Raw genomic sequence first — 24,856 nt, 5'->3', positions numbered from 1 at the left:
AGAAAAGCCAAAGATTTAGCTAAGCATAATCACGTCAGATCTCGTTCTGTCAGGGAGATCACGATTGCCCAGGACAGGGCTGGCTAACACACCCAGAGGGCAGGTGGGGAGTCGGTCGCCCGCAGCAGCGCAGGGATCTGGGGGCGCCCCAGGATGTTCTCAGGTTGGATTGTAATGGTGGCTGCCCCCCCCCCACCCCCCGGGCAACACCACTAATCCCGCAGAACTGCATACTTAAAACGGGGGAACTTCTGTAGCGCTCATTTTCGGAGCCCTCAGAAACCTAAGCCCGACCGCGCTGTCAGTGGCCGCCGACTTTGCGCTGATTGGCCCAGGCCACCGCGAATGGCTGCCGCAACTCCGGGCTCCTATTGGTCAGTCTGCGGGTGGGCGGTGCTCGGGGGCGGAACCGGAACCGCCTGCGCCGCGGGCGGGGCCTCGCTGGCGGCTGTGGCGGCGCTGGGGAAGCGGCCGCGGTGGCGGGACGCGGAGCGGCCGCTGGGACGCGGAGCCCCATGGTGTGGGGCCGCGGCCGGACCGCAGGAAGAACGGGAGGCCCGGGCCGCCTGGGAGCATGGGGTCCCTGTTCCGGAGCGAGAGCATGTGCCTGGCGCAGCTCTTCCTGCAGTCGGGCTCGGCCTACGAGTGCCTCAGCGCGCTGGGCGAGGCGGGCCTGGTCCAGTTCCGAGACGTGAGTGTCGCCCCGTCCCGCCCGCGTCCCTGCCCGCGCCCCCGCCGGCGACCCCGGCTCGGACGGCCGGGCGGCCTGTCCAGCCCCCTCCGCCGGCCGGCCGGCCCTGCCGCCCAACTTCCGGCCGGGGCTGAGGGAGACCCGGCGGGCCGCGCGGAGCTCTCGGCCCGCGGGCCGGGCGCGCTGGGCACGCAAATGGTAGATCCGAAACCGCGCTGCGGAGGAGCCGGGCCGCGCGGTGGCGACCGCTGGCAGGTGGTTTTGAAGGGGAAGTCAGGGAAGGCCTCCCGGAGGAGGCGGCCTCTGAGCTGAGGAGGGAGGACGGGCATGCGAGGGCTGCCGCCGCTCCGTCAGCCTTCTGGCCGACTGACACCTGTCATTGCGCGGTCAGGACCCAGCCCAGTCTGTATGCGTGGAATGGAAGTGATGTCCCCAAGTAATAATAAACCCTTGTTTATGCAGACGTTTACTTGTTTATTGTTTGTCCCCACCGTGGACCGCCAGGCTCCCGGGTGAGACCTTGCCTGATTTGTTCACTTCCCAGCACTGGCACAGTCGCTGGCGTTTACCGGCATTCGTGAGGATTTGTTGAATGAACAAACTCTTCTTGGGTGCTTGTCTCACCCAGGCACTGTTTTTGGTGCTGAAGTGAACCGAACAGACTGAATCCCGGAGCTCAGAGTTGACTGTCTGGGTGGGGACAGTGAACACACCCTGATTCCACCTGAGATACCCTGGCTAGGAAGGGAGTTGGAGCCTGCTGGCTCAGCCACCCGCATCCAAGCAGAATGGAAATGCGCTGGGGCCTTTTTTTGTTGATTTTTTTTTTTTTGGGTCCAGTCGTGGGGCCTGAACTCTGGGCCTGGGCGCTGTCCCTCAGCTCTTCAGCTCAAGGCTAGCGCTCTACCACTTGAGCCATAGAGCCACTTCTGGCTTTTTTCTTTTTGCTTATGTGGTGCTGAGGAATCGAACCCAGGGCCTCATGCATGTAAAGCAAGCGCTCTACCACTGAGCCACCTTCCCAGCCCCCGCTGGGGCCTTTATACTCCCTGCCGGTTCCCCTCATCTTCTGGGGGCTCCTTGCAGGGAGCACAAACTCCTGAACTATACACGTCAGGGGCCGGTGAGGGGGCCCCTCTGGTCTGTGTCACTGTGGCGAGTACTCGGGAAAGGCCAGACTTGTTCTCGGTCAGGTAGATCTGAAGCCAGGGACACTTAAGAACCTGTAATCTCAGGTTGGGACAACCACTCTAATCACCACAAAGATGGGTTTCCTTAGTGCCATCACATGTGATTGTCCTGCTGTCAGCAGCACCATGCTCGTCAGCCTGCGTCCCAAGTGCACCCCTGTTTCTGGGCTGGGTCACTGACCTCCGCCCTCCCTGGCTCCTCCCTCCCTGGCTCCTCCCTTTGTCTTTTCTCTTGGTGGGAAGGGGCCAGTGGAGGATACACTTAGCCAGTGGGAGGGGAGTCCCATGACAAACTGGCATTAATGGGGAAGGAAGGTCCTCTCTCTGTTTTAAGCCCTGTCTCGGCTCCTCAAGTCTCTGCTGCCTCTCCTGTGTGAAATGCTTATCTTAAAAGGGTTCTGGTGCTGGATGTGGCTCATGTGGTAGAGCCCCTGCCCATCCTTGAAGTCCTGAGTTCAACCCTCAGAACCACTACCACTACATAGAAAAAAAGCTCTAGAGCAGGAGGAAGGGGCCACGTGGGTAATCCCAGCGCTTATCAGAAGACCAGAACCAGGGGTCTAGGTTGAAGTATACCTTCACATTTTTTTATTTTTAGTTTGTTTTTTAGTAGACTGAATCTCACTATGTATCCTGGCTTGCTGGAACTCAGATCTTCCAGCTTTAGCCTCTGTAGTGCTGGGATTACAGGGGTGTACCACCATGCATGTACTTTTTCCCATTAGCTTTGAATTAAGATGACTGCAGTAATAGCAAAACCAAACCTGATCATTGTAACCCATATGGCAGAAAACCATCCACTGCAACACCAGGTATTTACTTCTTTATCGAGATCTTGCTGTTTGTAGAACCAGAGCATTCAGTGAAAGATACGCACTTTACCACCGAATTAGTTTTGCTGGAGAACAGTTCTGATGCATGGCTTCCGTCCCCTTCCTAGTTGTGTCAGCTTTGGTAGGAACTTGGAAGTGGTCTCTGCACATGAACATGGCCTCCAGAAAGGGAAGGGAATGTGACAAACAGAGGTGAAGTCTGAATGTTGTCTTTCTTCTGGTTAATGCTTAAAACAAACAAGCAAACCGTGTTGTCTGACTGGTTTGTGAGAGTACCTAGCATAAACACTGGACAGAATAAAAAGAATTTTCACTGACAATGCCCTTCAACATGAGTGAAAGGCATCGTATGATTATTATGTAACTAGCTTATGTCCAGTATGGGACTTTTTTTTGTTGCTATGGCACTGAGGTTTCAAACTCAGAACCTCAGACTTGTTGCAGGTGTTATACCACTTGAGCCAGGTCTCCACCTAGTAGAGTTACAACTTTATTGAGGTGCACCATAAAATCTACCCATTTCAAGAATGCAGTTCACTGTTTCTTCAGAAAGTTTACCAGTTACCTGACATGGTTTTAGAACATCTCTCACCCTAGGAAGGTGGATTCCTTAGACTTGCACACATAATCTTCCTTCCCTCAGCCGAGGCAGTGCTGTCCTCCAAGGGTCTGTGTGGAGGTGCCTGTTGTGGGTATTCCCTATTTGTGGAATCATGCAGCCTGTGAGTTGGGTCTGGCTTCTTCCACTTCTGAAGGTCACTGGTGTGTCTGCTTTGTTCCTTTGTCTCAGTAGTATTCCATACAAGGGATTTGGTCTGTAGTTTCTTTGCTCAATTTTCTTTTTTTTTTTAAATTTAATTTAATTTTTTTGTGAACATACTGTACAGAGGGGTTACAATTACATGGGCAGGATAATGCGTACATTTCTTATCAAGCATTGCAGCCTCCTCCTTTGTTTACACTTCACATCCCTTCCCTACCTCCCCCCTGCTCAATTTTCTATTGTTGGATTTTTTTTTTTCTTGGTTGGTCATGGGGCTTGAACTCGGCCTGAGCTCTTTACCTCAAGGAGAGAGCTCTATCACTTGAGCCACAGTGCCATTTCGTTTTCTGGTAGGTAATTAGAAATAAGAGTCTCATGGACTTTCCTGCCCAGGCTGGCTTTGAACTGTGATTCTCAGATCTCAGCCTCCTGAGTAGCTAGGATTACAGGCATTACTATACTTCCTCTATCCCTGAGGTTGGTTTTTTATAACTTTTCCCCATAATAATGGTTTTTTTTCCTTTTTTAATTTCATCATGGGATATTTTAGTCCAAAGGATATCTTCTGATAAAAGAGTTGTCAGATGGTTATCCAGAAAATTTATTTCCATTCTATAGTAGGTAAGACTTGTTCTTGTTCCAAACCATGACCAGTAATATTTAAAAAATAATGGTCATAGCTGGGCGCCAGTGGCTCAGGCCTGTAATCCTAGCTACTGAGGAGGCTGAGATCTGAGGATCACGGTTCAAAGCCAGCCCGGGCAGAAAAGTCTGTGAGACTCTTATCTCCAATAAACCACTAGAGAACAGGAAGTGGTGCTGTGGCTCAAGCGGTAGAACGCTCACCTTGTGCTGAAGAGCGCAGGTATAGCACCAAGGCCCAGAGTTCAAGCCCCACGACCGACCAAAAAAAAAAAGGTCAGATGTGATAATATACAATTGCAATCTTAGCTACTCAGAAATAGAGATACTCTGAAAGGACTAGAATTCAAGTCCAGGCTAGGAATATCTCAACCAACTAAAAGGCTCAGGAGTATGGCTCAAATGGTAGAGCACCTACCAATCATGCCTAGGTTCAATTCCAGTACGGCCAGAAAAAAAAATCGGAGGGTTGGTGTGTATGTACAAAGTCCTGGGTTTGATCTCTAGCATCAAAAATAGATAAAAAATAAATTTTAAGTTTTAGAAGTTTAAAGCAAAATTTCTGTCCTTTCCTCAGCTTAACCAGAATGTCAGTTCTTTTCAAAGAAAATTTGTTGGTGAAGTAAAGCGGTGTGAAGAACTAGAACGAATATTGGGTAAGTTTATTTTTCATTTTAGTGTAAATAGTTACTTTTATCTAATAAACCTGTACCTTTGAGAAAAACTAGAAAATATAAACCAACAGAAAGGAAAAAAGAAGATGTAACTCATATTCTCCATTCAATGGTAATCACGGGGCTGGGAAGGTGGCTCAGTGGTAGAGCGCTTGCCTTGCATGCCTGAGGCCCTGGGTTCGATTCCTCAGCACCACATAAGCAAAAAGAAAAAGCCGGAAGTGGCTCTGTGGCTCAAGTGGTAGAGCGCTGGCCTTGAGCTGAAAGCTGAGGGATAGCGCCCAGGCCTAGAGTTCAGGCCACACGACTGAACCAAAAAAAAAAAAAAAAAAAGGTAATCACTATTGTGTGGATACATAGCTTTTTTAAAATATTGTTTACCATTCTTGTATAAAAATAAAGATTTGCACTGTAACAGTCAGGTCATTTTGTTATTTGGTAGCCCTTACTATGTGTAAATTAAGAACCTTTTTTAAATTTTTTGGTTGGTCGTGGGCCTGAACTCTGGGCCTGGGCACTGTCCCTCAGTTTTTCAGCTCAAGGCTAGCGCTCTACCACTTCTGGCTTTTTGCTGCTTATGTGGTGCTGAGGAGTTGAACCCAGGGCCTCATGCGTGCAAGGCACTCTACCACTGAACCACCTTCCCAGCTGAGAACCTTTTTTTTCTTTTCTTTCTTTCTTTTTTTTTTTTTGCCAGATCTGGGGCTTGAACTCAGGGCCTGAGTACTGACCCTGAGCTTCTTTTTGCTCAAGACTAGCACTCTACCACTTGAGCCACAGTCTACTTCCAGCTTTTTCTGTTTATGTGATACTGAGGAATTGAACCCAGGGCCTCATGCATGCTACAAGCACTCTACCACTGAGCCACATTCCCAGCCCTCAATGTCATTTTTTTTTTTTTTTTTGGGTCCGGTAGTGGGGCCTGAACTCTGGGCCTGGGCGCTGTCCCTCAGCTCTTCAGCTCAAGGCTAGCGCTCTACCACTTGAACCACAGCACCACTTCCAGCTTTTTTCTTTTTGCTTATGTGGTGCTAAGGAATCGAACCCAGGGCCTCAGGCATGCAAGGCAAGCGCTCTACCACTGAGCCACCTTCCCAGCCCCCCTCAATGTCATTTTTATTGGCAGTAAGTGGGTTTGCACCCAAGGCCTTGAGGTGATTAAGCAGCTGCTCTACCATTAAACCTTACCCTAGACCCTTCATTTTTGATAGCTGCATAGAATTTCATTGTGCTAAAGCCCTGTGACTTATTTATCCATTCTTTGTAGCTTAGGACTGTGGCTGAGTGCTAACTGACTACTTAACAACTATCATCTAGGTGGGAGAGAGAGGGTACAGCTGAGTACTGGCCTGTTAACACTTAACACTCTCCACCCACCTCCTTGGGGCTTCTTTTATGGATTAGATCCTGTGATCTCTGGTTACTAAGGGTTGGACTTTTTTGTTGTTGTTGGTTGAGGTCCTTGAATTCTGGGCCTGGGCGCCATCCCTCACCTCTTTAGTACAGCTACTTCTGGTTTTCTGGTGGTTCATTGGAGATAAGAGTCTCACAGACTTTCCTGCCTGGGCTGGTTTTGAACCAAGATTCTCAGCTCTCAGCCTCCTGAGTAGCTAGGATTACAGGCATGATTTGCTCCATGGTAGGATGTGGCCCAGAAGTAGGTGGAGCTGCAAGGCTGGCATTTGGAGGCTGGCTTTTCAGTGTTCTCACTGTGTATGTCATCTGTTTAACTCTTGCTTTCAGTGTACCTGGTGCAGGAGATCACCAGAGCCGACATCCCTCTGCCCGAAGGAGAGGCTAGTCCTCCCGCGCCACCCCTTAAACAGGTCCTAGAAATGCAGGTAACATGGGCCCCTGGGCACAGAATCACACATGCCTTTCTGCCTTCTCCACACAGTAATGTGAAAACCACCACTGTGCTAACATTCAGTCATAGATGGTATGTGGATACTCAGCCCTTTTCCATCATGGGGGGAAGGGCCCCCTTGCTGCTGTTCCACAGAGGCTCAGCAGATTACGTCTTGGCTTCTGCCCTGTGATGCTTCTTCATACATGCGGTAGGAAGGCTTCTCCCTGGTTGTCGGGGAGGAGGCATCTTCCACAGGTGATAAGTGAACTCCAGAGAACTCTGCAATGCGGAGTAGAAACCAGTCATCTGGTTTGGCCTGTTGGATAAGCTGATTATGTCATAATTACAGACACATAGTTTTCATAAAGCAGGGCACAGTACTAGTGTAGAGTAAATATAGTGTGTTAAGTGATTGGCTTTCATTGGCTCAATGGTATGGTCTTATGTATCTCTGGGTCTATTGTTTTAGTACTTACATATTGATAAGGATGCTTAATATGGGGCTGGGAATGTGGCTTAGTGGTAGAGTGCTTGCCTAGTACTCATGAAGCCCTGGGTTTGATTTCTCAGTACCACAGAAGTGGTACTGTGGCTCAGGTGGTAGAGTGCTAGACTTGAGCAAAAGAAGCTCAGGGACAGTGCCTAGGCCCTGAGTTTAAGCCCAGGACTGGCCAAAATAAATAAATAAATAATTTTTTAAAAAAAGAAGAAATTCCTAGGTTGCAAATTAGAGGACATGTAGACTTGGTGTGTGGTGCTGAAGGAAAAGACTGGAGAGGTTCCAAGATTAGAGCTGAGGTGCCACTCCGGTACTCGAGTCTGCATAGCCTACGAGGTTTTCTGTCACATGCAGTATGAACTTAACAAGAGTGATTTGAGCCTAGGATGAGGGTCAACGAGGCACCTTTCCATCTTGACATTTTCTTACTCTGTCGAGTCCTGCCTTTTAAAAACCTTCCTTAGCAGCTTACCAGATAAGTCTAGGAACTGAGCCAGCTCTAGTGATGGCTGCTTTTCTGTAGGAGCAGTTGCAGAAACTTGAGGTGGAGCTGAGAGAAGTCACCAAGAACAAGGAGAAGTTGAGGAAAAACCTTCTGGAACTGATTGAGTACACGCATATGCTGAGGGTGACCAGGACCTTTGTGAGGCGGAACGTTGAGGTATGGCAGTTTTTAGGCTCCTTCCCAGAGGCCGCAGAGGCTGCTTGCCTGCATCTGTGCGTGCGTGCGCGGGCGTGCGCGTGCGTGCACATCCATGCACTGCGTCCAGCTGATGCACTTCCAGCACAGCATTCTTCTTCACTTGGGGTTTAAGATGTGAAGAGGGCCTGCCTTTTTCTGGGGTGGCTGGTTTTAGCCACCACAGTACTTCCTATTTGTGAGATGCTTTTGTTTGTACTTAATCTTAATGATCATGGGAAAAAGTTGGGCAGTGGAAGTTGAACTCTAAATTTTAGTTCTTCCAAATTGCTAAGGGAAAAGGAAGGTGTGTAATTTAGAGACCGGAGGATGGTTTGCAGAAGGGAGCTCACACGTGCCTGATGCACAGCACCCGCACCAAGCAGCTCCCACTTGGAGGTTTGGGGACTTTCAGCATTTGTTCAGACTTTACCCCCTGTGTGGTATCCCTGGTGCCTCCAGGACCTCGTGTGAAGAAGGCTCAGCCTGCACCACGCTGGGCTGGCGTGGACAGGACAAGTGGTCCCCTTGAAACAGGTCCCCTGGTCTAGCTGTCACCTCTGGCAAAGTGACTCTTTTGGATGAAGCCACGACAGTGCCATGGTTATTGACACACACTTGGTCTTCCATCTCTTTCTAGTTTGAGCCCACTTATGAAGAATTTCCTTCCTTAGAGAATGATTCTTTGTTGGACTACAGCTGCATGCACAGGCTAGGAGCCAAACTGGGGTAGGTGTCAGTGGGGAGTGGGTGTGGGGGGATAATTGTCAGTTTGGGTTAAGTGTGGGAGGGTGGCTGTCAGTGGAGGGTAGTTGTGGGTGTAGTTACAGGGGGAGGTGACACTAGGGGTAGTAGCAGAGGGCAGGTGATAGTACAGGGTAGATGTCAGTGGAGGGTAGTTGTGGGGGTAGGTGGGAAGTAGTTGGGGGGTAGGTAACTGTAGGAATAGGTATCAGTGGGAGGTAGGTGGGAGGCTGCTGAGGGGTAGATGTCAGTAGGAGGTAGTTGGGTAGGTGGGGAATAGTTGGGAGGTAGGTAACTGTAGGAGTAGGTGTCAGTGGGAGGTAGGTGGGAGGGTGTTGAGAGGTAGATGACAGTAGGAGATGGTTGTAGGGAGGTAGGTATCAGAGGAGGGTAGCTGTGGGGTAGGTGGCAGTGGGAAGTAGGTGGGAGGCTGTTGAGGGGGTAGATGACAGTGGGAGGTAGTTGTGTGGGGTAGGTATCAGAGGAGGGTAGGTGTGGTGGTGGTAGGTGTAGGTGGGCTCCTGCCAGCCTGGGGTGCCCGCAGACTGGCCGAGGCTGGTGGGTGTTGGGGGTGGCCTGCCTGTGGGGTCTGTGGGTGTCAGTGGGGTGTCTGGTGGGGTTTAGTTGGGACAGCCTCCTCTAGGCAATTGTGCTTTCCTAGGGGACTGGAAGTGCCCTGCCGCCCTGCAGTCATTTACTTTGGGGTTTCAGCCCGGCATGCGTTACAGGTGGCTCTCTGTGCATGCACAGTACTGGGGATTGAACTCAGGGCTGTGTCCTTGCTAGGCAGGTCCTTGAGCTTTGTCCCAGCTCTTTCATTTTGATTTTCTGTCTTTGAGACATAGTGTCACCAACTTTGCCCAGTCCTTCCTTCCTCCACCTTCTGAGTGGCTGGCATACAGCCTGTGCCACCATTTTGGTCTCCCAGTGTAGCCCTGTTAGCTTCCAAGCCAGGACCCTCCTAGCTCAGTCTCACGAATGCTGGGATTATAGGTGTATACCACCACTCCCTGCACAGCTATCCTTTAAAAGGCCGTTTCAGAAACATTTTAGATATCATGTTAAATGAATGATTTTCAGCTGGAGAGTATTCAGACTGCCTTTGCTGTTTTGTGAATAATGGAAATGTGACTGGGCACAGTGGCTTAAGCCTGTAATCCTAGCTACTTGGGAGGAGGAGATCATGACATCAGGGTTCAAGACCAGCTGGTACATCAGAGTTCTTGAGACTTTTAATAAGTAGTGGGTTTCTGTATCCCAGCCATCTGAGGAAATACCATTAGGGGCTCCTAGTGTGAGACAGAACGTGACATTCTGTCTCAGAAAAGAACAAAAGGACCATCAGAGTAGCTCAAGTGATAGAGCCCCTGCCTAGCAAGTACAAGGCTCTGGGTTTAAGTCCCCAGTGCCATTAATAAAGTACAAATGGAAACTACCATTCTGTTAATGCAACTTGGTAATACTGACTTCTTTGAGTTGACTGCAGTTCTTCATTGTCTTATAGATTTATATCAGGCCTAATTCACCAAGGAAAAGTCGAAGCCTTTGAAAAGATGCTGTGGAGGGTCTGCAAAGGCTACACCATCGTGACCTACGCCGAGCTGGATGAGGCCCTGGAGGACCCTGAGACCGTGAGTACCTGTGCAGACTGCTGGGGGACAGCACAGCAGTGTGGCCCAGGCCTTCCCACAGGCAGGGTGACAGGCGACTGGCCCGCTCCCCCGAGCACCCAGTCCAGTCCACCTTTCTCACGTCTTCTGAGGGCCCATGCTTCCACTCTGCACCTTAAGCTGGAGTCCCAGCCTCTCCTTCAATCTGTCCTGCCACACCTGTCTTGCACACCTGCCGTGCACATCTGCCCTACAAGCCTGTCCCACACACCTGCCCTGCAGACCTGCCCTACACACCTGCCCTGCACACCTATCATACACACCTGCCCTGCACACCTGCCCTACACACCTGCCCTGCACACCTACCTTGCACATCTGCCCTACAAGCCTACCCTGCACACCTTCCCTACACACCTACCCTACATACATGGCCTGCACACCTACCATACACACCTGCCCTGCAACCTACCTTACACACCTGCCCTGCACACCTGCCGCACACACCTACCCTACACACCTACCCTGCATACCTACCCTGCTCTGACCCCTCCAAAGCTCCCTGTTTCTAAGGACTTGGACAAGAACTCCTGGGGTATCTGTTTTTTGCTCACAGCACTCAATGCCCTGCAGATCTAGTGGCCTGCATTTGGAAGAAGGTAGTGTGGCAGCTTCTCCTCCCTGCCACCACTGGGTCAGGTTAGCCACATCTTCCTACCTCCAGGTTGCAGCAGCCCTGCACCTGCCTCCCGCCTACTCCCCCCCCCTCCCCATTATGGTCTCCTCCCAGCCCCCACAGTGGTCCTGACAGTCTTCCACTCTCTACCACCTGCAGTGGTCGGGTGCTGGCACATCTCTGACGGCTGTTCCTGCTGCCATCTGTCCATCCCTCTTGCTTCTGACTGTGATCCGCCTGATTTTCCTTTTGCTGGGAAAGAGCTCCCCGAAGTCCATGGAATTCCCTCCTTCACGTGGCCAGCACTGCACTGGGGCTTTGCTTCCTTACAGCCTCCCTTGTCCCTTCAAGCCTTATTCTCTTCATCGTCTGTATCCCTCCATGTCTCCTGGCACCTCTGCTCGTGCTTGGCAATAGAGTCAGCTCCTAGTCAGTTTCCTTGGATTTTTTTTGCCATGCCTGAGTACTGTCCCTGAGCATCTTTTGCTCAAGGCCTTTTCTGTTTACGTAGTACTGAGGAATGGAACCCAAGGCTAGGCAAGCACTTTACCACTAAGCCACATTCCCAGCCTTGTTTTTTTTTTTTTTTAGTGCTAGAGATCAAACTCAGGACTTCATGGATACTAGACATCCACTCTGCTACACTGTGGCATTCCTGTGTAGATTTTTTTCTTTGTGCTGTTACTGGGACTTCAACTAAGGGCCTCTTGCTCTCACTTAGCTTTTCCTTTAATGCTGCTATTTTACCACTCAAGAAATTTCCAGCCTTTTGCTGGTTAACTGAAGATATGAGTCTCGCAGACTTTCCTGCCTAGGCTGATTTCAAATTGGGATCTTCAGATCTCAGCTTCCTGAGTAGCTAGGATTACAGGTATGAGGCACGGGTGCCTATCTTCCTGTTTAGTTTTTTGTAGAATTCTATTTTGTTGATATTTGCAAATTCAGTTGATTCTTGTTATTGGCAGTAACTGTTCTTTTGAGCCACTGTGGGTACTGAGTTAGCAAGTGTGGATATCAGGTCCACCGCTCCAGTCACCAGTGTCAGAGTAACCTTGATATTTGTGTTTTATTTAGATACCTTCTTTTCTCTTTTTATTTATTTATTTATTTTTTTGTTTTGGTCGGTCATGGGGCTTGAACTCTGGGCCTGGGCGCTGTCCCTGTGCTATTCAGGTCAAGGCAAGCACTCTACCGCTTGAGCCACAGCGCCACTTCCTGTTTTCTAGTGGTTTATTGGAGATCAGAGTCTCACGGACTTTCTTGCCTGGGCTGGCTTTGAACCATGATCCTCAGATCGCAGCCTCCTAAGTAGCTAGGATTACAGGTGTGAGCCACCGGTGCCTAGAACCTTCTTTTCTCTTTTGAACTCTGGGCGTGGGTGCCATTCCGGAGCTTTTGTGCTCAAGCTTAGTGCTCTACCACTTGAACCACAGTTCCTCTTCTGGCTTTTTGTGTTTAATTGGAGATAAGGGCTTCTTGACTTTCCTGCCTGGGCTGTCTTTGAACCACAATCCACAGATCTCAGCTTCCTGAGTAGCTGATGTGAGCTACCAGTGCCAGGCTAGACACTTTGTTTATTATGTGTTGTTGGTTCATTTACATTCAGCTCTTGGCCAACAGCGCTGTAATTCATGCCAATTGATTGAGGCTTCTTCAGCACATGTATTTCCCAGCAAAGCTGTCTTACCATGTGGCACTAGACAGCACTTCAGCGTTCTTGGTGGACATTTTGACCAGCAAATTACCAATAGAAAGCTCAGAAAGATATCATAAATAGCCTGAGAGAGGACACTTGGTTAGTGGATGAAAGCTGGGGAAGGGGTGGTGACCTTGTTGGGATTCACCGGTCCATAGCAAGTGTTGAAAGGTTCTTGCTGCTCTGCAGGTCCAGTGGGAGTGGGATGAATGCTGGCTGTGGGGTTGTTTTAGCAAGCAGTGAGTGTGCAGATAAGAGGACTGTGCTTACTGAGCAATTGAGTGTATTCGGTCTGAGCTGAGTTTGGGCTGCTGAGGAGCACTTACCTGTCCCGTATTTGTTCTTCGTAGGGGGAAGTCATAAAGTGGTACGTGTTTCTGATATCTTTCTGGGGAGAGCAGATTGGCCACAAGGTCAAGAAGATCTGTGACTGGTAAGGAGAGAAGCGCCTAGAGGCCTCCCGAGGGTCTGTGCTCAGCGGGCACTGAGGTCCATTCTGTCTTCCAGCTACCACTGCCACCTCTATCCCTATCCAAACACGGCCGAGGAGCGCAAGGAGATCCAGGAGGGGCTGAGCACTCGGATCCAGGATCTGTACACGGTGAGGAATGTGCACAGAGGAGCAAGCTCGCTTGCTTGGGGGAGGTCTAAGATGTCATGAGGCTGTAGCTGTCTACCTTCCATCTCTCCCTTATGAAAGCGAGATTTCAGCAGTCTCTGCAGTGAAGGCACTGGGGCTGGAGGCGTGGCTTCACATCCAGCACCACAAAATGATTTGTCAGATTGTCTGTCATTGATGACTACAAAGCATGAGGAACCCACATGGAAGTGGGGTGTCACTGGCTGCTCTGCTTAGACTCGCAGGCAAAACATGCATTTCAGCCAAAGGGGATTTCTTGGCACAAGGGCTGCGTGGAACTTGGTGAGAGTTCCAGAAATGGGGGCTCAGAATGTTGGCTGGGTCCAGTAGGCGAGCATGCGCACAATGACAAGGTCTAACATTCTGTCCCCAGGTCTTGTTCTCCCTGCTCAGCTGTTTTCTGCCCACTCTGGTGGTTTGCTCCTGGAGGCGGGTGCCTGGGGGGCTCCCCTAAAGTGGGTCCAGACTGTAACACATTTGAGGGCTGAACGCCGTGTTTGCTCTCCCCAGGTGCTTCACAAGACGGAGGATTATTTAAGGCAAGTGCTGTGCAAAGCTGCTGAGTCAGTGTACAGCCGTGTCGTGCAGGTGAAGAAGATGAAGGCTATTTACCACATGCTGAACATGTGCAGCTTCGATGTCACCAACAAGTGTCTCATCGCTGAGGTCTGGTGCCCCGAGGCGGACCTGCCAGGCCTGCGCCGTGCACTGGAGCAAGGCTCGGTGAAGCTTTTTTTTTTTGTCAGTTGTGGGGCTTGATCTCTGGGCCTGGGTGCTGTCCCTTAGCTCTTCAGCTCAAGGCAAATGCTCTACCACTTGAGCCACAACACCACTTTGGTGGTTAATTGGAAAAAAGAGTCTCACAGACTTACCTGCCCAGGCTGGCTTTTGAACCTTGATCCTCAGATCTCAGCCTCCTGAGTAGCTAGGATTACAGGTGTGAGCCACCAGTGCCCGGCAGCTTTTTCGTTTTTTAAGACTGAGTCCTTCTAGGTAGCTGAGGGTAGGCCTGAGGCTCAGAATCCTCCTGCCTCAGCTCCTGGGCGTTGGGATTTCAAGAGTGCACCCCACACCCAGCATTTTACATTGCTGTTTGGAATTAGTAGTATGAACTGTAGAGCCGTAAAGGGCTGGGCAGTGGCCGCCTCCCGCTGCCTCCTTGCTGAGAAGAACTGTCACGTCTGTTCTGCCTCTGTTGCCCCCTTTCCCACGGAAGGTTTCATGCTACTCACATTGCCCGACTCACGTGACATGTCACGTGTCCCCCTTTCAAGACCAGGTGGCTTGTGCAGCACCATGTTTCACCTCACAGTTCCTGGCCTCTGAGGCCATCCTGAGTTAGAAATCCCATGGCAATGAGTAGCACTGGCCTTAGCTTCTCCTCCAGGTACTTGCTACCCTGTGCGTGTGCTGGCTTGGCTCGCACTACCTGCACCTTTCTGAAGAATTTTGCAATTTTTTTTTTTTTTTTTTTGTCAGTCATGGGTGTTGTCCCTGATCTCTTCAGCTCAAGGTGAGCGCTTTACCACTTGAGCCACAGTGCCACTTCTGGTTTTCTGCTGGTTAATTAGAGATAAGAGTCTCACAGACTTTCCTGCCTGGACTGGCTTTGAACTTCGATCCTCCAATCTCAGCCTCCTGAGAAGTTAGAATTGCAGGAGTGAGCCACTGGTGCCTGACATTCCTTTTTTTTGTAGAATCTTTGCCTAGTTTTTCTTAGCATATATTACTAGTACATAGGAGTTTCACTGTGATAGTTCTGTGGATCCACTTTGACCTCCCTACTTTGCCCATTGTCTGTTGGATTGTTGGACTTACTAACTTCTAGTGACCTTTTTTTTTTGGTCTCATGGGTCTTGAACTCTGGGCCTGGGCACTGTCCCTGCGCTCTTCAGCTCAAGGCGAGTGCTCTATCGCTTGATCCACAGTGCTGTTTCCGGGTTTCTAGTGGTTTATTGGAGATGAGAGTCTCATGGACTTTCCTGCCTGGGCTGGCTTTGAACTGTGATCCTCAGATCTCAGCCTCCTGAGTAGCTAGGATTACAGATGTGAGCCACTGGCGCCTAGCTCTTCTCATTTTTAAATCAATAAATACTTCAGAAGAATCATAAGCCATATAGAATTTTTGCTATCTGTATTACAGTTACTAAATTATGATGATTATTTATTTACTTATTTATTTAGTAAGGTCTTGCTCTGTAGACTAGGTTGCTCTCTAACTTGAAATTCTATTGGCTCAGCCTCCTATGTTCTGAGATTATAGGCATGCATCACCACACCAGCCTAATCTCTGTTTTACATTGGTGACTCGGGGCCTTTTATCCCCATGCTCCTCACACCCAGCTCCTTCTCTCCTCCCCTTTGCCTGCAGCTCTGTTCCCGTGCTTCCTCTGGGAGCCATGGCCCCAGAAGATGCTGTGATGAGACCTCTTCCTCCCTCCTTTGCTGCCCTCTGACCTCTGACCATTTCAGTGCAGCCACCACAGGCTTCTGCCCGAAGCGGTGGCAGTGTGGCTTTCTAACTTCGTTGAATGGCATGTTTCTCCTTTTCTTTTCTGTGTGCAAGAGAGAGAGTGGGGCTGCGATCCCTTCATTCATGAACACTATCCCCACCAAGGAGACGCCGCCCACGCTCATCCGCACCAACAGGTTCACCGAGGGCTTTCAGAGCATCGTGGACGCCTACGGCGTTGGCAGCTACAGAGAGGTGAATCCAGGTGGGCGTCCAAGCGCACAGGCCTCCTGTTGTGCTTCCCCACTCAAGGACTGGGAAAGTGGGCAGTTGCTGGGGATGTGGGTGTCCTTGCGGTTGTGTTGGCATGGCTGTGAGTGTCCTCCATCCTCCCCACAGCCCTCTTCACCATCATCACGTTCCCGTTCCTGTTTGCGGTGATGTTTGGGGACCTGGGGCACGGCTTCGTCATGTTCTTGTTTGCCCTCCTGCTGGTGCTGTACGAGAACCACCCCCGCCTGAAGCAGTCCCAGGAGGTGAGCCGCGCCCGCTGACCGCCACGCCCACTGACCGCCACGCCCTGACCGCCACGCGTGCTGACTGCCCCACCACTGCTGGGGCGTTTTGCTTTTAATTTTAGTTAAAATTTTTTAAAATTTTACTTCTTTCTTTTTGTACCAATGCTGGAACTTGAACTCAGGGCCTCACTTTCTTGTTTTTTTTTTTTTTTTCTCACAGTTTTTTGTTTTGTTTTCTCACAGTTGGTGGCTACCACTTGAGCCACACTTGCGCTTGTGAGAGCTGCTTTTAAAATGCCAGCTTGGGGTTGTCTGTGTGCTGCAGAGGTGCGCACCTGGCGCCTGTGAGTGACAGACCTGAGTCAGGCCAGGCGACCCATGTGGCATTAGTCCTGTCACCACGTTTTCCACTTTGCACAGATCATGAGGATGTTCTTCCACGGCCGCTACATCCTGTTGCTCATGGGCCTGTTCTCCGTGTACACCGGCCTCGTGTACAACGACTGCTTCTCCAAGTCCATGAACATCTTTGGCTCTGGGTGGAATGTGTCTGCCATGTACAGCTCCAGCCACGAGGCGAAGGAGCGGGAGAGCATGGTGCTGTGGAAGTAAGTGGGGGAGCTGCTAGACCGCCACAGAGAAGTGGGGTGAGCAGATCGAGAGGCCCCACACCTCACACCTCCCACTCCCTCTCACAGTGACACCGTGGTCCGCAGCAACAGGGTTTTGCAGTTGAATCCAAGTGTCCCTGGAGTGTTCCGAGGTCCTTACCCTTTCGGCATCGACCCTGTGAGTCCACCCGGGTGTCGGGGTGGCCCTCCTTTCCCAGCGCCACCAGGGATTCAGGGAGCCTTTGCAGATTCCTTCTTCATCTATGTCAATTATTTCTTCCCTTGGTCTACAAAGAGTGTGGCGCGGAGCTGGCGGCGTCATGGTGCTTGTGCAGCCCTGCTGTCATCCTAGCTACTCAGGAGGCTGAGATCTGAGGCTCCCAGTTCACAGCCAGCCCGGGCAGGAAACTCCGTGATAAACCACTAGAAAACTGGAAGTGGCGCTGTGGCTCAAGCAGTAGAGTGCTGGCCATGAGCTGAAGAGCGCAGGGACAGTGCCCAGGCCCAGAGTTCAAGCCCCATGACTGACAAAAAAAAAAGAAAGTTGGAGTGGGATTTGGGGGAGAAGGCCAGATAGGGGTGTGGTAATCTGCACACCTACAGTTGTCTGAAGGGCCCCAGGTTTCACACAGCTTGCTGGGGTCACTACCACCTGTGTCTGTGCCCTTGTAGAGCTCTCCATGGGGTGTGGGGGACATGGGTCTGTGGAGTGTGGGATATGGGGGACACAGGTGTCTATTGTCTGTGGGATGTGGGGGCCATGGGTGTCTGTTGTCTGTGGGAGTGTTGGGGACACGGGTTTCTGTTACTGTGGGGAGCAGGGGCCACAGGTGTCTGTTTGTGGGGTGTGGAGAACACAGTGTCTGTTCTTAGGTCCCACCTCCCTCCTGGCAGATGGCCCCCACACCAGCGTGTTTTTAGCTCACAGGCAGGGATGGGCAGGGGAGCCATGTGTGGCTTACACTGGCTGCCCTCGTTTTCCTCCACTCCCGTGGGCTCAGTCTTTGGCCTGCAGTGAGTGTGTCTGGCCCTCCTGCCTAGGCTGCAGGCAGAGAGACCATAGTGTTGCTTCCCCTGCCATCTAGAGCTGCTTTCCCAGAATCCCTGTGCAAGGAAATGAACGTTTTCTCTTGTGTTTTATTTGGTCTTTAGATTTGGAACTTGGCCACGAACCGCCTCACTTTCCTAAATTCTTTCAAAATGAAAATGTCTGTGATTTTAGGAATTACTCACATGACTTTCGGTGTCATTCTGGGAATATTTAACCACTTGTAAGTACAGATTTTTCTTCAGCTATGTCTATAGGTTGTTAGAGATTTCTTAAATTTGGCTTCTGGTGGGCTGTGCTGAGTGGATGCAGGGCCAAGTGTGTTGACAGTGTGACTCGGCGCTGTTAGTTTCTCTGTGATCAGTCATTGCTTCACTCAGCAGGATGTTCTGGGCATGCACTGTGCCAGGCACTGTCCTGGCACTGGGCTTCGGCAGTGCGGGGCAGGAAGAAGATGCGTCCTTGTGGAGCTTATAAGTTAGAAAGCATTTTGGTGTTAAGAGTGATTAGAGCTAGCATATTATGAGTAAGAGATTGCATGTCTTTCTCTAAACAGACTGCTCATTGACATCACCAGATGTAGTTTATGTCATTCAATGTGCTTGCTTTAAATTGTAATGTAACTGGAGACCTGAAGAGCTTTTACAACCCTTTCCTTACGACAGAGCATGTTGGAGGCAGATTCAAATCTGCAGGCTTACTTTAAGGGGAGCAAAGACTCCAGATAAAGGAGCCATGGTGAAAGCTGTGGTGGGGCTGGCTGGCATCCCCCTCCTCCCTGGGCGCCTCTGTGGGCAGACCCACAGCACCACAAAACCATGAGCCATCCAGACAAGCAGAGCCTCAGGACGGGCCTGTTGCCTTGTCACTAAGCACTTCACCCAGCCGACTCCCGCTTTGTGGTGATGGCTCCCTCCTTTCCCAGGCACTTCAGGAAAAAGTTCAACATTTACCTGGTCACCATCCCAGAGCTGCTGTTCATGCTGTGTATCTTTGGCTACCTGATCTTCATGATTGTCTACAAGTGGCTGATCTACTCGGCAGCCAATTCCCGGGATGCGCCCAGCATTCTCATCGAGTTCATCAACATGTTCCTGTTCCCCACTGCTGACACGCGTGGCCTCTACACAGGGCAGGTGCTCAGTCTGCCTCCCCTCTGGGAGGGTTGGGAAGGTTGCCCCTCACCACATTTCCTAACACCTCCATGTTCTCGTGCTTCCCTGGTGTTCCCCACAGAAGCACGTCCAGAAGCTGCTGCTGATCGTCACGGCACTGTCGGTGCCCGTCCTCCTCCTGGGAAAGCCACTCTTTCTGTTGTGGCTGCACAATGGGCGTGGTTGCTTTGGCATGAACCGGGTAAGTGGGGTCTGTGTGTGCCTGTCGAAGGCCTGGTTCAAAGCCAGAGCCTTCTCTATTGCAGGCTTCACGAGACTATCATTCGTCTGAAGCCTGCATTTGCAAGCCAGAGCTTGGTACTTATTAGGCAAAAGTCCCCCACCCCACCCCCATACTCTCTACTCAGGATTCTCTGTGCTGGGAAGTGCCTCGTGGAAGCAGACTCATAATATCTGTCCTGTGTCTGGCCTCCCATAGCATAATGGCCTTAACTTTTCATTTGTGTTATCTCATATATTGAATTTTCCTTTTTAAGTCAGTATAAAAGTCTCTGCTGTGGATATTTTGTGCCATGTCTATGCATGCATTTGTGGGTGGGTACTTTACTGTTTCTGGCTTTGGGCTTTTGTGACTGAAGCTTCTATGAACATGATTGTTCTGATACTTAACACTCTTCAAGTCTCAATTTTCAGTTCTTCTAGTTGCATAGGAGAAGCAGGGGTGCTGGATCACTTGGCACTTCTGCTTATTTTTGAGGAATCACCCCAGTTATTTTGCTGCAGCTGCAGCTGCAGCACTTACATTTCCACAGCAGTATACAAGGCTCTGTTTTGTCACATCATTACCAATGCTCATTATCCTCTCTGTCTCTCTTTCCTCCCTCTCCCTTTTTCTTTCTCCTTTTCTCCCTCTCTTAGTCACCACACTAACTGGCATGAAGTGCTCATTTTCTTTTAGGAAGCTTTTCTTCACAAAGCTGAATTGCTGAAGCAAGCAGTGATTCTGTTTGGTCACAGCCTTATGACTGTGCTCTTCTGCTTGCCAGAGTGGCTACACACTTGTGAGGAAGGACAGCGAGGAAGAGGTGTCTCTACTCGGGAGCCATGATATCGAACAGGGAAACAGCCAAGGGGAAGATGGCTGCAGAGAGATGACGTGTGAAGAGGTAACTTTTCACTCTGTTGTTCATTTCTCTAGCTAAGTGTGTGATTATAAACAGTAATTAGAGATATGAGGAAGTAGCAGCATGACTCTGAACTTCCTGGGCGCCGCTTTGGTCCTACAATTGGTGCTATACCCAAAGTCTGGATTTTCATTTTGCACTAGAGTATGTAGTGTCGGCAGTGTAGGTTATGGGAAGCAGCCTTCGGGTGGTGAACATGGCATCAGTCAGGACACCCTGTCCCACAGGACAGGTAAGAGTGGGCTTCCGGGCTTGATGGCAGCTCCTGGGTCTCCCATTCTGAGAGGTCTTTATTAAGCCTTTGTCTTTATAACTGTGTTTTGTATTTTAAAGTTGGCCCTATGATATTGCTTAATAAAGACTGAACAAACCGGATGCAGTAGCTCACACCTGTAAATCCAGCTACTCAGGAGGCTGAGATCTGAGGATTGTAGTTTGAAGCCAGCCCAGGCAATAAAGCCCATGAGACTCATACCCATTTTAACTACCAAAAAAGCCAGAAGTAGCTATGGCTCAAGTGGTGGAATGCTACCCTCGAGTACAAAAGCTTCAGAGACAGTGTCTAGGCCCAGAGTTCAAGTCCTAGTCCTGGGTACCAAAACAACAAAAAAAGCTGAACAAAGTTTCTTGTAAGCAACATTTTTTTTTTTTTTTTTTTTTTTGTCAGTCATGAGGCTTGAACTCTGGCCCTGGATGCTGTCCCTGTGCTCTTCAGCTCAAGGCGAGTGCTCTGCCTCTTGAGCCAAAGCAGCACTTGTGGTTTTCTAGTGGTTTATTGTAGATCAGAGTCTCACAGACTTTTCTGCCCGGGCTGGCTTTGAACCATGATTCCTCAGATCTCAGCCTCCTGAGTAGCTAGGATTACAGGCATGAGCCACCGGTGCCCAGCTATATTTTGTCACTCTTATGAGATGTAGTGTTTTAATTTGTGATGTTTAATAAATCATACGCTGGTAGAACCAAAAAGCAGATCTGGGATGTACTGGGGTGCCTCGCCTAGTGTCCCCTCTTTCCACTCTGGCCTCTTCTCCACATGTCCCTTGGCACCTCTACTGGCCTTTCTGTTAACCAGGCACATAGCATGCTGTATACACCTGAGGTTCCCGAGGGCTTTTCCATTGTAGATGCCCCTGAGGCCTGGACTGGGTGAGCTCTGTGCGGGTGTAGCCATCATCACAATCCTACTTGAGGCTCAGGCAGATGGGGGTGCAGTGGGGGTGTGAACCCCTCAGTCACTGAGTTGGTGAGTGAGAGAGCTTCCAGCAGGACTCAGATCCCTGCTTACGGCCTCACTTCTAGCATGTTGTTACCATTTTCCAAAGGCCAGTCCCTTCCTCGTGGTCCCACCAGGGTCGTACATGCCAATGGAACAGGCCTGGGACAGTGTCTAACACGTTCTGTGTAATGTCTCTCAGTTCAACTTTGGAGAGATCCTGATGACGCAGGTGATCCATTCCATTGAGTACTGCCTTGGCTGCATCTCCAACACCGCGTCCTACCTGAGGCTCTGGGCGCTCAGTCTGGCACATGCACGTAAGTTGCTGCTCCTATCCACTAGGGTCTTAGGTGAAAACTCACAGCACTGCGGGAGATTTCCTGCAAACAGCACTGTCTCACAGGTAGTGTGTGAACTACTGCTGGGTTGCTTGAACATAACTTATTATTATGTGTGTCTCTGGTCTCTTGGTCAAGACTTGAAGTGAAAATCAGGAGACTCCCTGGCATTCACAGCATCACTATCAGTACTGTTACAGGGTTGGGCCTCGCTATATTTTGTTCAACCCTGCCTTACTGAGGACAGTTGCTTATTTATCTCAAGGGGAACCCTGAAGCAGTGCTGGTTTGCAGTGTAATTGCAGGAGGGCCTGCTTGTTGGTTCAAGCACAAGTGTTTTTTCCCTACTTGGGTTAGATCATGCTTACTCTCAGCATGATAACTCCAGACTCAGTTCCTCTCATGGCTTAGTAAACGTGAACACGTGTGTTCAAACTCACAGGCTGCCCACTCCCAGCCTATACTGCCTAAGTATTACCCATGTGCTTTGTGACAGGGTGTCTGTCTGTCCTGTCTCTTTGGCCTGTGTGGTGGTCAGCATGGCTTCCAGTGCAGGCACAGGCAGCAGAGTGGCAGTTCTGTCGCTTCCTGTCTGGTGAAACCCACGGACAGAAGTGGACAATCAAGGGAGGGCACTGGCCGGCCAAGGGAAATACAGGGTGAGGCCCAGAGGTTCCAAATTGTTCTATACAGGGAGGGTGCAGAGGCCAATCCAGACTAGAGCAGAACACGATGAATCAGACAAGATACTTGTTCTGCATCTGGTGCTTTGCTCACCAGGGTATGCCAAGGGAGGTGCCAGGGCTGCAGATGAGCTACGATGACAAGGGAGGGAGACATGTTAGTACTCCCTGCTTCTGATCTCTTAAAAGCAGGTCTGTAGTTTTTCATACTGTGCTGAACAAACTCTCTTTCAGAGCTGTCCGATGTGCTGTGGGCCATGCTGCTGCGCGTGGGCCTGCGCGTGGACACGACCATGGGGGTCCTGCTGCTGCTGCCCGTCATGGCACTCTTTGCTGTCCTCACGATCTTTATCCTTCTGGTCATGGAAGGGCTCTCAGCGTTCCTCCACGCCATCCGCCTCCACTGGTGAGTAGGGCTGTCCACTTGAATTGGTGTGCACACATGCATTCTGACTGCCCAGTCACACTTTAGAAACAAAACACAGTTTAACTACTGATGGTAGTTCTGCTTATGCTCAGAAAGTAATTACTTAGGTTTCATACTTTCATTTACTTTACTGTAAAATACCTCTCAGCTCTCAGGCTGTGCGTGTGTGTGCACACACTTTTTCTGGGGCTTGAACTCAGGGCCTGGGCACTATCCCTGAACTTCTTTTTGCTCAAGGCTAGTGCTTTACTACTTGAGCCACAGCTTCAGTTCCTGCTTTTTTTGTGGTTCAGTAAAGATAAGAGTCTCATGGACTTTTCTGCCTGGGCTGGCTTCAAATCATAGTCCTCACATCTCAGCCTCCTGAGTAGCTAGGATTACAGGCGTGAGCTACCAGCACCTGGCTTTCAGGCATTTCTTGATGCTTGCATACATGTGTACACACTCACACTTACCTCTCCAGCTAACTGTGCTGTACATCCAGTGACCTAAATGGAAGAGGCTCTGTTGTGTGTGTCTGGGGTTCGCTAGCTTTGCTGTCACACGCAGAAGGTGAGGCCAGGCAGGGTGTTTAAGGACAGTTGTCTGGCAAACCTGGTGTGTGGGGCAAAGCAGTGTTAGCACACAAACTTTGTCTTTAACTTTCAAATACTGTTTTAATGTGACTTCCAATCTCCCATGAATATATGTCCTTTGCTTTTTTGCAGGGTAGAATTTCAAAACAAATTCTACACTGGTGCGGGCACCAAGTTCATTCCTTTCTCATTCAGTCTGCTCTCATCCAAATTCAACGGCGACGACAACGTGGCATGACCATCCCGCCAGCCCGACAGACTCTCAGATCCAAAGAGAATTATCATGTTAGAGATTCGCTCGCCAGATTTAGGCTGGAAAAGCTCTGTCTTCATTGATTGCCTTACAATACAACAGATGATTCTGTAAGCTGCACCTCTCCCTCAAGTTAATTATCTTGTAAAATGTTGGCCAATTTGGACCTATAAAGTTCTTTTGGTTTTTTATTACAAACAGAAATAAGTTAATGCCAAGTGTTACGTTAGAAGTTATTTTTTTAAATGTAGGCTTAGAGGAGAGAAGCCAATTTTGAATGGCCAATCAAAAATGGTCTTAGATATTTGATTCCTTTTAAATCTTATTAAAAAATAGTTATTCTTTCACCTGAAGTTGTCAGATAGTATTTTCCAACAGCTAAAGTTTAGCATGATTTCTTTAAAGATTTTTTTAATGGTGAATAATCAAAAGATTCATATTCTGCTTAAGAATATGCAACTGAGCTTGGTGATGCATGCCTATAATCTGAGCTCTCAAGAGGCTGAGGATAAGGATTAGGGGTTCAAAGCCAGTCTGAGCTTCATAGTGAGATCTTGTCTCAAAAAACTGAGAGAGGGCTGGGAAGGTGGCTCAGTGGTAAAGTGCTTGCCTTGCATGCATGAGGCCCTGGGTTCTATTTCTCAGCACTACATATGCAGAAAAAGCTGGAAGTAGTGCTGTGGCTCAAGTGGTAGAACACTAGCCTTGAGCTGAAGAGCTGAGGGACAGCACCCAGGCCCAGAGTTCAGGCCCCACGACCGACCAAAAAAAAAAAAAACTAAAGAGAGTGTAGCTCAGTGGTAGAGTGCTTGCTTAGCATGTACAAAGCCCTGGGTTCAATCCCCAGTACTTCAAAAAAAGAATATCCAAGACTTTTTTTTTTTAATTGTATGCTGTCAAGATTTCGAATAGAGGATTATTTGTACAGTTTTTTTCTTGTTTTAATAAGTGGGGAAAATGGGATGTAATAACACAACGAATAGTTTTCCCACTTATGTATATATTTTAAAAAAGACTCTTATCCTATTATTCTCATTTAAAACCAATTATGATCATTGTCAGTTTGGAAAGATAAACTGTCCTGAGCCTTAAGACCCAGTGTGACTGCAGAAGCTATCAGAAGGGAACAGTTCGAGCTTAGTGACCAGCCTGATGATGTCGCGGAGCCAGAACCATTTATACTGAGTAAAAGAAAGGTAAAAAGTAGTATTTGTATATTTTTATAGTAAAGTATAACTTAAGGTATTTTACCC

General features: G+C 49.5%; 1 protein-coding gene across 1 annotated transcript; it reads left to right on the top strand.

Moving 5' to 3' along the window:
• The first annotated feature begins 447 nt into the window (after positions 1–447).
• On the top strand, positions 448–23,950 carry Atp6v0a2 (ATPase H+ transporting V0 subunit a2). Its single transcript, XM_042669000.1, has 20 exons — positions 448–691; positions 4,697–4,775; positions 6,537–6,634; positions 7,665–7,802; positions 8,461–8,549; positions 10,069–10,195; positions 12,894–12,976; positions 13,051–13,144; positions 13,694–13,906; positions 15,750–15,900; positions 16,035–16,171; positions 16,574–16,761; positions 16,852–16,942; positions 17,917–18,035; positions 18,738–18,948; positions 19,049–19,168; positions 19,974–20,093; positions 21,527–21,644; positions 22,583–22,754; positions 23,483–23,950. Exons 1-20 carry the CDS (start codon positions 575–577, stop codon positions 23,586–23,588), a joined length of 2,571 nt encoding a protein of 856 aa, XP_042524934.1. The 5' UTR covers positions 448–574; the 3' UTR covers positions 23,589–23,950.
• The last annotated feature ends 906 nt before the right edge of the window (positions 23,951–24,856 follow it).

The sequence above is a fragment of the Dipodomys spectabilis genome, unplaced genomic scaffold, assembly GCF_019054845.1.
Source record: "Dipodomys spectabilis isolate Male_0828 unplaced genomic scaffold, ASM1905484v1 ptg000480l, whole genome shotgun sequence".
Lineage (NCBI taxonomy): Eukaryota > Metazoa > Chordata > Mammalia > Rodentia > Heteromyidae > Dipodomys > Dipodomys spectabilis.
Note: the sequence above shows the minus strand (reverse complement) of the source record. Positions and strands in the feature narration are given on the sequence as shown.